Raw genomic sequence first — 12,553 nt, 5'->3', positions numbered from 1 at the left:
CCAAACAAGGTTTCTGAACCACACAATATTACAATTTACTGAGATCTTTTGAGTGGAGCCACAGCTTCACATTCATCAAATTCTCTACATGTTATAGGCATTTATGATGAGTATGTGTTTCCCATTGCAAATGATTTCCTATTGTGCATGTCAATTTCCAAGTACAGCTACAGCTGTTCGCTGTATGTGGTCCACTGGGGTACTAATTTATAGTTTTTGCGTGTAGGGAGAAGGAAGATAAAGATTCAGCTCCTAATTGATTGAAATAATGTATTCCCTTTAACACCGTATTGATAATTGATTATCAGTTGCACTAATTTCATCAATTCCAAATGAGGCAACCCAAGATGATGAAATGTTTGAAGTGAGAACAGCTCATTAAAACATTAGCACGTTTCATAATAACGTTGGTGATTTAGTGCAGTATCGTCCCGAACCAAATTCATTTGACAGTGCTTGTTACTAACCCTGGTTTCCACTTTTGCTGCTTAGTAGGTTTAGAGAAAACAAACTCTAGAGCTCCCTAGGGGCAGAGTGCAACTCCAATCAAACAATGTTTTCTACCCAATGCCTCACATCAAATTCGCCCAGCTACGGAGATGTCAAATAACCTCAACTCACACTCTGTTTCTTCGCCTTGAGCTGTATGCATTGGCTCAATAAAACATTTAAAAATGCACTTTATAACAAACAAGACAGGTATTCATATAGCATCGGTGTGCGTTTTCCCAAAACTCCATTCGTACACTGAATAGTAGCAGTAGCAGAGTTATGCTGTATATGATACAACCAAGAAACTCAACTTTACAACACTTTTGTGTTATCCCAGAAACGTAGTAACCGGCTGGTAACATCATTAAAAAAAAACTGTAATTGATTTGATGCATTGCAGTAGCCAATACAATTTCCTTTAATATTGACCATAATTAACTCCCTACACCAGGGATTTGTCACTCATCTTAACATGAAAATGTCAACAACGACAGTTTGATTGTTGGCTAGCAACATCAGCCACCCTTGTTCTGTACTGTGAAAAGAAGACGGAAGCCCATTTTAAGATGTCCACACTTGTTTCAGGCCATGTTGTTCTTATTAGCATATATTGAATATCTCAAAAGCATTCCACGGTCTGTTTGGGACATTAATGATTTTCGGATAATTTGTTTTGAGGGGGAATTAGAGGTTCACCAGATAACCATAAGAGATGCAGCAGTAAATATCTTTGGGAAGTGGGAATAAAAACAGGGCACAAAAAAGCTAGGGTTTAATTTAAGTAGGTATGAAAAAGGCTCCACATGAGTATAATGTTAATTACTGATGTTATAACAGCTTTTGTAGCTGTTATAAAGGCATTATGGGGGCCTACAGTAAACGCATACATAAGGGACCTACAGTAAAGTTAATTTATACATAGGGGGCCTACAGTAAACTGTTACCTATAGGTCCAATTCATACAGCAGGTATAAACATGACTGCATGTGTGGTATCAGAGTTAATTTGTAGCCTGCTATTCTCAGACATCTGAATAGCTTGCCAATATAATAAAACTTGAATAGAATAGAAATTATAGTAGAATGACAGCCAGGTACAATAGAAAAAGGACTGAGTTGCATGATGATAGAGGCCTGGATTACTTGGCGAATGAAAAGCAATGTTTTATGACAGGATAACAAAAGGAACAATATATAAAAAAGGCGCCTGGTCTATTAAGTGTTTCTTCTCCTCATACTCTACAGGTGTGTTTCATTGAAATTATTCATCACCATTATGGAAAAACATACACCGTCCTGTCGAGTTTAGCTTTTACAAAATGAATAATTTTATCAGAAACCTATCCTTTAAGGAGAGAGCGGAGAGTGGATGGACCTCACTCTCTATGCTTCCTATTTCTGGGTTACACCTAGCTCTCTCACTCTCCCAGACTGGTTATTAAGTGGTGGGAGGGAGGGGCCAGCCAGGAGATATGGCTGCTGGGTAATGAGATGGGTGACAGGTGCCCACAGGCCCGGGTGACAGGTGACAAGTGGGAGGTTAGAGGAGTGAGATGTAGACGAGGTGAGGACGACTGAGGGCTCCTACTCACTGTGGCCTGCTGTTTCTCGGCTTGCTCCGTTGCCTCGTCTAGCTGCTTCTGCAAGGCAGCCTGGAGGGACTTCATCTCTTCCCTGTGGAGAGGAAAGGTGAGAAACACTCAGTTAGCACCTATCCTTCCCCTCTCCAACTCTTCTCTGACTTCTCGCAGTGGCGAGGCAGTAGTAATAGTATTTCAAGCACTGACTGACTGAGCACTGAGTAGGATCAAATCATCAAATCAATTCATACTTACTTTTTCAACCAAAGCATTTGTGATAGAATGCGTGACGAAATACCAAACTTAAATCCCTCCAAAAATCCAGAATACTGGTATACGATTACAGAAGCAAGGAATTATTCCCTTTGACTGGGCTTATTGTAGGTTTAGAGTTTAACTACATATGACATTGTCATGGTCTATTAATTGTGCAGTCGAGGAGCAGCATCTGCAGTCAACAGCACTGTTTGTCAATCTCAGAAAGAAGTCTCTCTTCACTGCTGTGATGCCCTGTCGTATTTCACATGCCAATAGTTGTCTGTTGGCATGAGCCCAGCCAAGCAAACATTTTTTTTTTCTGCTACTATCCGTTGGCATTACATTTTTCTGATCTCACCCTAAAACCAGCAGTATGAGGTTTTAGGGGAGACAAAGATTTTTAAGAAGTTAGCGTAGAATGTCTTCACCGATATTTAGAGACATTTACCTATAGGCTACAAACAACCCAAAAATGTTCTGAGTGACATTTTCCTCAGGCAACACAGCACTGAACTGTGTATAAAATAGTGTATAACCCATTATGGGTGTCTGTGGGAAGGCAGTTATGATGTCTGTGGAAAGGCAGTTATTACTTTAACCAGAGCACAAAAGTAAACCGGACAGAATGTTTGAGTTTTAGTACTGTCTTCCCCATCCCTGCTTATATTTCATGGGCCCCTCAAGTTGTCTGTATTTTTGCAGTTTAAATATAGTAATTGGTTAAGTCCAGGATTAGGTCAAATGTGGTGGTAAAGACGAGGGTTAAGGTTTGTGTTTTTTCATGTTGCTGACTACAATATGTGTCTGTTTTTCAGCTTTTATAAAGGCTACAGTGTCTAATTAAATTACATTTCTAAACCTGAAATGACAGCATCTTGTAACCCTCATGTTTGTAATTCTTCTACATGTGTTGACTTGAGGATGTGGCTACCATGGTTTCACATTAAAATAGTTGCTAGTTATTACTACCCCGAAGCGATCAAAAACATGCTTGAAAGCTGTCAAAAACAAATGATTTTCCATAAATCAGCTGCCTGGATATCTCGTGATGAAGTCATTTGATAATCATTCTTGGCAATGGAACGAATCAAAAGCAGGATTTATCAGATTTTAAGTGGAACGCAGGTGGCTGCTCAAATCGTCTGTGGACCAGGAGACATTGCTCCAATAAAACATTGTTTTATGGTTTGTTTATGATTGTCATGTGTTGTTGATATGTTGGTTCGCTATTTATAAAGCAGTAGGGTATAAGTACAGTGGGGGAAAAAAGTATTTAGTCAGCCAACAATTGTGCAAGTTCTCCCACTTAAAAAGATCAGAGAGGCCTGTAATTTTCATCATAGGTACACGTCAACTATGACAGACAAGTTGAGAATTTTTTTTCCAGAAAATCACATTGTAGGATTTTTTATGAATTTATTTGCAAATTATGGTGGAAAATAAGTATTTGGTCACCTACAAACAAGCAAGATTTCTGGCTCTCACAGACCTGTAACTTCTTCTTTAAGAGGCTCCCCTGTCCTCCACTCGTTACCTGTATTAATGGCACCTGTTTGAACTTGTTATCAGTATAAAAGACACCTGTCCACAACCTCAAACAGTCACACTCCAAACTCCACTATGGCCAAGACCAAAGAGCTGTCAAAGGAACCAGAAACAAAATTGTAGACCTGCACCAGGCTGGGAAGACTGAATCTGCAATAGGTAAGCAGCTTGGTTTGAAGAAATCAACTGTGGGAGCAATTATTAGGAAATGGAAGACATACAAGACCACTGATAATCTCCCTCGATCTGGGGCTCCACGCAAGATCTCACCCCGTGGGGTCAAAATGATCACAAGAACGGTGAGCAAAAATCCCAGAACCATACGGGGGGACCTAGTGAATGACCTGCAGAGAGCTGGGACCAAAGTAACAAAGCCTACCATCAGTAACACACTACGCCGCCAGGGACTCAAATCCTGCAGTGTCAGACGTGTCCCCCTGCTTAAGCCAGTACATGTCCAGGCCCGTCTGAAGTTTGCTAGAGTGCATTTGGATGATCCAGAAGAGGATTGGGAGAATGTCATATGGTCAGATGAAACCAAAATATAACTTTTTGGTAAAAACTAAACTTGTCGTGTTTGGAGGACAAAGAATGCTGAGTTGCATCCAAAGAACACCATACCTACTGTGAAGCATGGGGGTGGAAACATCATGCTTTGGGGCTGTTTTTCAGCAAAGGGACCAGGACGACTGATCCGTGTAAAGGAAAGAATGAATGGGGCCATGTATCGTGAGATTTTGAGTGAAAACCTCCTTCCATCAGCAAGGGCATTGAAGATGAAACGTGGCTGGGTCTTTCAGCATGACAATGATCCCAAACACACCGCCCGGGCAACGAAGGAGTGGCTTCGTAAGAAGCATTTCAAGGTCCTGGAGTGGCCTAGACAGTCTCCAGATCTCAACCCCATAGAAAATCTTTGGAGGGAGTTGAAAGTCCGTGTTGCCCAGCGACAGCCCCAAAACATCACTGCTCTAGAGGAGATCTGCATGGAGGAATGGGCCAAAATACCAGCAACAGTGTGTGAAAACCTTGTGAAGACTTACAGAAAACGTTTGACCTGTGTCATTGCCAACAAAGGGTATATAACAAAGTATTGAGAAACTTTTGTTATTGACCAAATACTTATTTTCCACCATAATTTGCAAATAAATTCATAAAAAATCCTACAATGTGATTTTCTGGAAATAAAATTCTCAATTTGTCTGTTATAGTTGACGTGTACCTATGATGAAAATTACAGGCCTCTCTCATCTTTTTAAGTGGGAGAACTTGCACAATTGGTGGCTGACTAAATACTTTTTTCCCCCACTGTATATACCAAAGGCTGAATTGCAGGTAAAATCACGTTGTTCTTGCACCATAAAAGGAATTAAAAGTAATGTTGCTCTTCAAAAGAATCCATGTTGTAGCAATGTGCAATAGCAAATGTGTCACGATCGTCGGATATAGAGGACCAAGGCGCAGCGTGGAAGGTGAACATACTTATTTATTAAATGATACACGAACAAAACAACAAATCGATACGTGACGTCCACAGGTGCAAAACACAAACCAACACGGAACAAGATCCCACTAACACTGTGGGAAAACCACCTGACTAAATATGGTTCCCAATCAGAGACAACCAGCTGATACTCGTTGCCTCTGATATCGCTCTGGATAAGAGCGTCTGCTAAATGACCAATTATTTATTTATTTATTTATTTTAATTATTTATTGAGAACCACTCTGGCCAACATAGATATACAAAACTAGACTAGACACAACGAGCACAAAACATAAACTCTACACACCCTGGCTCAACTTAAAAGAGTCCCTAGAGCCAGGGCGTGACAGTACCCCCCCCTAAAGGCGCAGACTGCAACCGCGCCTAAACATCACCGAACAGGGGAGGGCTGGGTGGGCATTCCACCTCGGAGGCGGTTCCGTCTCCGGGCTTGACCACCACCCTCTACTAACCCCCCCGTAGTGCCCCTGGTCTGGTCTAGCCCCACTGGCTGGAGCTGGACTGGACTTCGGTGGAGCGGATTGCTCAGGCTCCGGTGTGGAGCAGCTGACCGGTACCTGACCAGGCACCGGTGAAACGGGCACGGGCTGGCGATGCGCACCACAGGTTTGGTGCGGGGAGCAGGAACAGACCGGACCAGGCTGGCGACGCGTACCATTGGCTTGGTGCGGGGAGCAGGAACAGGCCGGGCTGGCGACGCGCACCACTAGCTTGGTGCGGGGAGCAGGAACAGGCCGGACCGGGCTGGCGATGCGCACCACAGGTTTGGTGCGGGGAGCAGGAACGGGCCGGGCCGGGCTGGCGACGCGCACCATTGGCTTGGTGCGGGGAGCAGGAACAGGCCGGGCCGGGCTGGCGACGTGCACCATAGGCTTGGTGCGAGGGGCAGGAACAGGCCGGGCCGGGCTGGCGACGCGCACCATAGGCTTGGCGCGATGGACAGGAACAGGCCGGACCGTACTGGGAACACACACCACTGGCCTTACACGGGGATCAGGAACGGGCCGGACCGGACTGGCAACACACTTCAGTACCTCTCGCCGTGCCTCTACATTTTCCTTCCCTCTATACACCAATGGCTCCCGTAACCCGGTGGCCTTCTCTCCTCGTCCACCAACTCGCCCCTTATCTGCCTCCAGTGGCCCCGTCGTCCCTGCCATGTGCCCCCCCCTAAAAATGTATTGGGGGTGCCCCTCGCCTGTCCGACGACTGCCCGGTTGGTGCCACTTCTCCTCTCCTGCCTGGGCACGCTGCTTGGTCCTGTATTGGTGGGATCTTCTGTCCGATCGTCGGATATAGAGGACCAAGGCGCAGCGTGGAAGGTGAACATACTTATTTATTAAATGATACACGAACAAAACGATACGTGACGTCCACAGGTGCAAAACACAAACCAACACGGAACAAGATCCCACAAACACTGTGGGAAAACCACCTGACTAAATATGGTTCCCAATCAGAGACAACCAGCAACAGCTGATAATCGTTGCCTCTGATTGAGAACCACTCTGGCCAACATAGATATACAAAACTAGACTAGACACAACGAGCACAAAACATAAACTCTACACACCCTGGCTCAACTTAAAAGAGTCCCTAGAGCCAGGGCGTGACAAAATGGTTAAGAAGCTTTGATCTACCTCTGCTTGTGGCTGAGCTCCAGGATTCTCTGGACATCCTTCTTGGCCACAGAGTCGTCATTTTTCAGTGTCTAGAAGAGAGGAAGGAAAGCTTTTTAGTCTCACAAGAGAAATGGGTTTATTATATGACCACTCACAGTCTCACTCCAACACTCCAATGTGAAGGAGCTGATTCAAAGCACTCATAGGAACAGAAGGAAAACAACAGTGCCCCTTTCGAGTGTAAATGTACACGTTGCTCCAAGCTGTCATACAGTAGCCTATCTATGCTCGGGTAAAAAAAGATGTGAATAATTATTATAATTTTTCGTCCATATTGTGTAACCCCTCATAGATTATTGATGTTTATGCTTTTATGAGGGTAGTCGAAAATACTTCTTGTGATACAAAACGTTGTAGTTTATTTGTAAGCTTGTAGGAACTCATATAGTTTACATTCAGGTTGGAGTGTAATTATGAATCTGACACTTTTTGGGGAAGAAAACTCTGACAGAGACAAACTTTTGAATAAAATTCTAGCAAATTCAAGTGGTACAGTGTCTTGTTAATAATAAATTCATTCATTTCCATAAATACACTAAATGGAGTTCAATAATGGAAACTCCGCAAGATTACAGAACGGTTTAAATATGTGCTTCAGTATAATGAGAAGAGACATTCAGAAAAATACCCGTATTTCTTTACCACAACAACTTGAATGGAGCTCAAGGTTGGGACTAATAACAACTAATAACAACAAGATAACTAATGTAAAACATACTGTGTCCGTAAAACATATATAGGTTATAGGTTAAGAACTTTTGTGAAAGAGCACAGTTTGAAAGATATGGTAAATAGAAATCAAACCAGATGGACATCAAAAATAGATGGGAGAGGTTGAGGGTAGAGGAAGGACAGGGGGAAAAACAAACAAAAGAGAACTATTGTAAAATGGACCGTGTCCATAAAATGTATATAGTATGTATAAGCTGGAAGTAGAGACCTAAGCGTTGCTGTTCACTAGTTTACTCCAATTAGGGGAGGGTTAGAAAGTAATAAAGGAAAATATATATTTTTTAAAAAGATATGTATATACTGTATATATATACAGTGGGGGAAAAAAGTATTTAGTCAGCCACCAATTGTGCAAGTTCTCCCACTTAAAAAGATGAGAGAGGCCTGTAATTTTCATCATAGGTACACGTCAACTATGACAGACAAAATAAGAAAAATAAATCCAGAAAATCACATTGTAGGATTTTTAATGATTTTATTTGCAAATTATGGTGGAAAATAAGTATTTGGTCAATAACAAAAGTTTCTCAATACTTTGTTATATACCCTTTGTTGGCAATGACACAGGTCAAATGTTTTCTGTAAGTCTTCACAAGGTTTTCACACACTGTTGCTGGTATTTTGGCCCATTCCTCCATGCAGATCTCCTCTAGAGCAGTGATGTTTTGGGCCTGTCGCTGGGCAACACAGACTTTCAACTCCCTCCAAATATTTTCTATGGGGTTGAGATCTGGAGACTGGCTAGGCCACTCCAGGACCTTGAAATGCTTCTTACGTAGCCACTCCTTCGTTGCCCGGGCGGTGTGTTTGGGATCATTGTCATGCTGAAAGACCCAGCCACGTTTCATCTTCAATGCCCTTGCTGATGGAAGGAGGTTTTCACTCAAAATCTCACGATACATGGCCCCATTCATTCTTTCCTTTACACGGATCAGTCGTCCTGGTCCCTTTGCAGAAAAACAGCCCCAAAGCATGATGTTTCCACCCCCATGCTTCACAGTAGGTATGGTGTTCTTTGGATGCAACTCAGCATTCTTTGTCCTCCAAATACGACGAGTTGAGTTTTTACCAAAAAGTTCTATTTTGGTTTCATCTGACCATATGACATTCTCCCAATCCTCTTCTGGATCATCCAAATGCACTCTAGCAAACTTCAGACGGGCCTGGACATGTACTGGCTTAAGCAGGGGGACACGTCTGGCACTGCAGGATTTGAGTCCCTGGCGGCGTAGTGTGTTACTGATGGTAGCTTTTGTTACTTTGGTCCCAGCTCTCTGCAGGTCATTCACTAGGTCCCCCCCGTGTGGTTCTGGGATTTTGCTCACCGTTCTTGTGATCATTTTGACCCCATGGGGTGAGATCTTGCGTGGAGCCCCAGATCGAGGGAGATTATCAGTGGTCTTGTATGTCTTCCATTTCCTAATAATTGCTCCCACAGTTGATTTCTTCAAACCAAGCTGCTTACCTATTGCATATTCAGTCTTCCCAGCCTGGTGCAGGTCTACAATTTTGTTTCTGGAGTCCTTTGACAGCTCTTTGGTCTTGGCCATAGTGGAGTTTGGAGTGTGACTGTTTGAGGTTGTGGACAGGTGTCTTTTATACTGATAACAAGTTCAAACAGGTGCCATTAATACAGGTAACGAGTGGAGGACAGAGGAGCCTCTTAAAGAAGAAGTTACAGGTCAGTGAGAGCCAGAAATCTTGCTTGTTTGTAGGTGACCAAATACTTATTTTCCACCATAATTTGCAAATAAATTCATTAAAAATCCTACAATGTGATTTTCTGGAGAAAAAAAATCTCAATTTGTCTGTCATAGTTGACGTGTACCTATGATGAAAATTACAGGCCTCTCTCATCTTTTTAAGTGGGAGAACTTGCACAATTGGTGGCTGACTAAATACTTTTTTTCCCCACTGTATATTTGCAAAAATATATATGGGGGATTGGAAGTGATGCAGACAATTACATTGATGGAAGCTACGATCTATCTGCAATATTAAAGCTGATCTACCCCCTAAAAAAAATAATTAAAATAAATGATCTGGGTGCATCCAATCATGGTTCGATTTAGAGGGGTGCTGGCACTACCATAACAAACCAGGGCACCTCCATAAGCAGTTGTGGTGCAAAGGAATGGCCCCCATTAAACCCTAAACTAGCACACCACAGAGCAACTTCCAAGAATCAAAGCTCTATCAGGCAAAGTTTAATTATGAAGGGTTGACGCAGCACCCAAGGGATGTCTAATTAAAATAATAAATACTTAGGACAGTAAATCTCCACCAGAAAGGTTAATCGGTTCTCACATACATAATTGATTACTCTAAAAAGTTACTGTTGATTGTTTCCCACCTTTTCTTATAAGAGATCCATCCCCCCTCGCGTCTCCCATCATCTCCCGCCCCCTGCTTTACCCAGTACATTTGCACAAGGCACAGGAGACACTGCCATCCAAGTCTGCACATAATGTACAGTAGCTAACTGACATCAAAGCTTGCCCCGAGGACAGTGGTAGCTTAGACTACACACAGTGCCAGCCAGACCCGACCAAGGGACAATGGATGCCACCAAAAACTGTCAGGAGGACAACACCATGAACCCAGGTTGGCCAGGTCACATGTCATACAAGTTCACAGGGTGTAATTGGGAAGTAATTGATTAAAATTGAAATGAAATTGCCCCCTGACTCTGACTGTTCCAGCCCTCCAAATCAGGGGCTACAGCCATCCAAGCCTACTAAAAAGAACACAGTGGCCCAGACTAACCCAAGGGATCACTGCCACCAAAATTGGCAAAAGAGATTCCATTCAAGACTGCCTAGGGGACAATGGTACTCTGGCTAATACCCGAGAGACAGATTTGTGTCTGCTGGTTCTCTGTGGGACACAGGAAGTTGAAAATACTCATACAACCTAACGTCTTTTTCAATCTATTTGTTCGATTCAATTCATTCCCTACTTGTTTGACGAGAACTGAAATAAAATCGACTGCAACCCTGATCAGTGGCGATATGCAGACGTATCAGAGAAAAATGTATTGCCTTGCTGCAGTATACAATTTAACAACCAAATTACACTGGAATCACAAGATCTAGGATTCACTATGTTTATGTGGTGTTATATCCAAGCTGTGCATTTACCAATTCTAATGAATTTATTTAACAGCATCCACTATGGGAGTGATGATCTTTATCATACATTTCTGTCTTCTACTTCTCATTACCTGTCAATCCCCATTCTGTCAATCCTATTCTGCACTGCTCACAGGAAAGAGTAACGTTGTAACGTACATGTACATACAACATACTGTATATACAACATTTGCGGATCTGTATGACGAAAACGGATTACATCGAGCTGTGGTAGATGTCAAGGGTAGAAGCATAGATACCATTCAAAGTAGACCTGGGGTGAAATCATTCAAATAATTTCACTTGGACTTGGAGTTCCAGGTGGACAGGGTTTGCACCGTTGGGACTATTCCATTGGTTCCATTGAGCCAGGCAATTTCAATCAAGCACATCTAAAGTATTTGAAAGATGTAAAATACAGTACTTTCTGAACCCAGGTCTGAAGTAAAATAATGTAATATAAACATCCTCCATCCGCACCACACATGCACGTCCTGTCACGATAGTTATTAGATCATCTCATAAAAAATCCTCTGCAATTAAACAAAAGGGTCGCTATCTAGAACCTAAAAGGGTACTTCGGCTGTCCCCATAAGAGAACCTGTTGAACAACTTTTTTGGGTTCCAGGTAGAACCCTTTTGGTTCCATGTAATACCCTTTCCACAGAGGGTTCTACATTAAACCCAAAAGGGTTCTACCTGTAACCAAAAATAGTTATACCTGGAACCAAAAAGGGTTATTTTATGGGGACAGCTGAAGAACCCTTTTGGAACCCTTTTTTCGAAGAGTGTAGAGACAGATTTCAACACTTTCACCTTGGAGTAATTTTCCAGTTTTTACAACTGCACCTCAACTAAAGGAATTCCACTTCCAAAATGGCTTTGCATTCATATTCGATTGGGGAGATCGTCAAAATGCAGAACATATTGCTTATTTGCTTTTGCTAAATGAGGCCCCAGGTATGTAGTGGCTCATTATACGCCAGGACAGTGGATGAGAAAGAGTGAATCACAGGCTGAGCTGAATTTTTAAGCCATTTTTTAAGTCCTAAAACAGAGCCTTTCGAAATAATCTCAGTGTTCCAAAGGCACTCAAAGCCATCCACCTTTCTTTAACATCCCACTATAATCTGTCAGAAAAGAAACATCGGGGCTCTAACCTGAAGGTTGCCTTTTATGCTGTCCAGTTCCTTTGAAGTCTTGGAGAGTTGACGCAGGATGCCAGTCCGCTCGGTGAAGACCTCCTTCAGCTTCTGCTCCAGCCCCTCATAGCCTTGTCTGTCAAGGGAGAGAGAGAGAAGAAAGAGAGATTTCACTACTTTATGTCCGCCGCCTGAGAGAATCACTCTTTATTGGCACCCTTGGGAGTAGGAGACGGTGTTAAAGCGGATTAAAAGTGTTGTCATTAGAGCAAAAGCGTAAAAAAATACAGAAAAACGAATATCTACTCAATGCTCAGTCCTTGGTTCCGAGATAAAAAAGCACTTCAATCACCCTATCAATCTGGGAAAGTGTTTTACTCCGATGTGTCATTTGACCAGAGGTCCGGCTCTGCATTTCTATCAAGTGCAGATAATCCAACTGTCAAAAAGACTGAAATATCCACAGCACCCATTTGTCAAATGCC

At 42.7% G+C, this 12,553-nt stretch overlaps 1 protein-coding gene across 1 annotated transcript in view; it reads right to left on the bottom strand.

Annotated features, from left to right (window-relative positions):
• Positions 1-12,553, bottom strand: part of LOC311128064 (leucine zipper protein 2-like) — a 200,337-nt gene that overhangs the window by 97,085 nt on the left and 90,699 nt on the right. Inside the window, exons 2-4 of the mRNA XM_084160020.1 lie at positions 12,087-12,204; positions 7,022-7,092; positions 2,084-2,165 (exon numbers count right to left, since the gene is read on the bottom strand). Of these exons, the coding sequence (XP_084016146.1) occupies positions 2,084-2,165; positions 7,022-7,092; positions 12,087-12,204 (271 nt within the window). The remainder of the gene's footprint in view (positions 1-2,083; positions 2,166-7,021; positions 7,093-12,086; positions 12,205-12,553) is intronic.

This window comes from Coregonus lavaretus, assembly GCF_964263955.1.
Source record: "Coregonus lavaretus genome assembly, chromosome: 4".
Taxonomy (NCBI): Eukaryota; Metazoa; Chordata; class Actinopteri; order Salmoniformes; family Salmonidae; genus Coregonus; species Coregonus lavaretus.
This window is presented reverse-complemented; position numbering and strand designations above follow the sequence as displayed.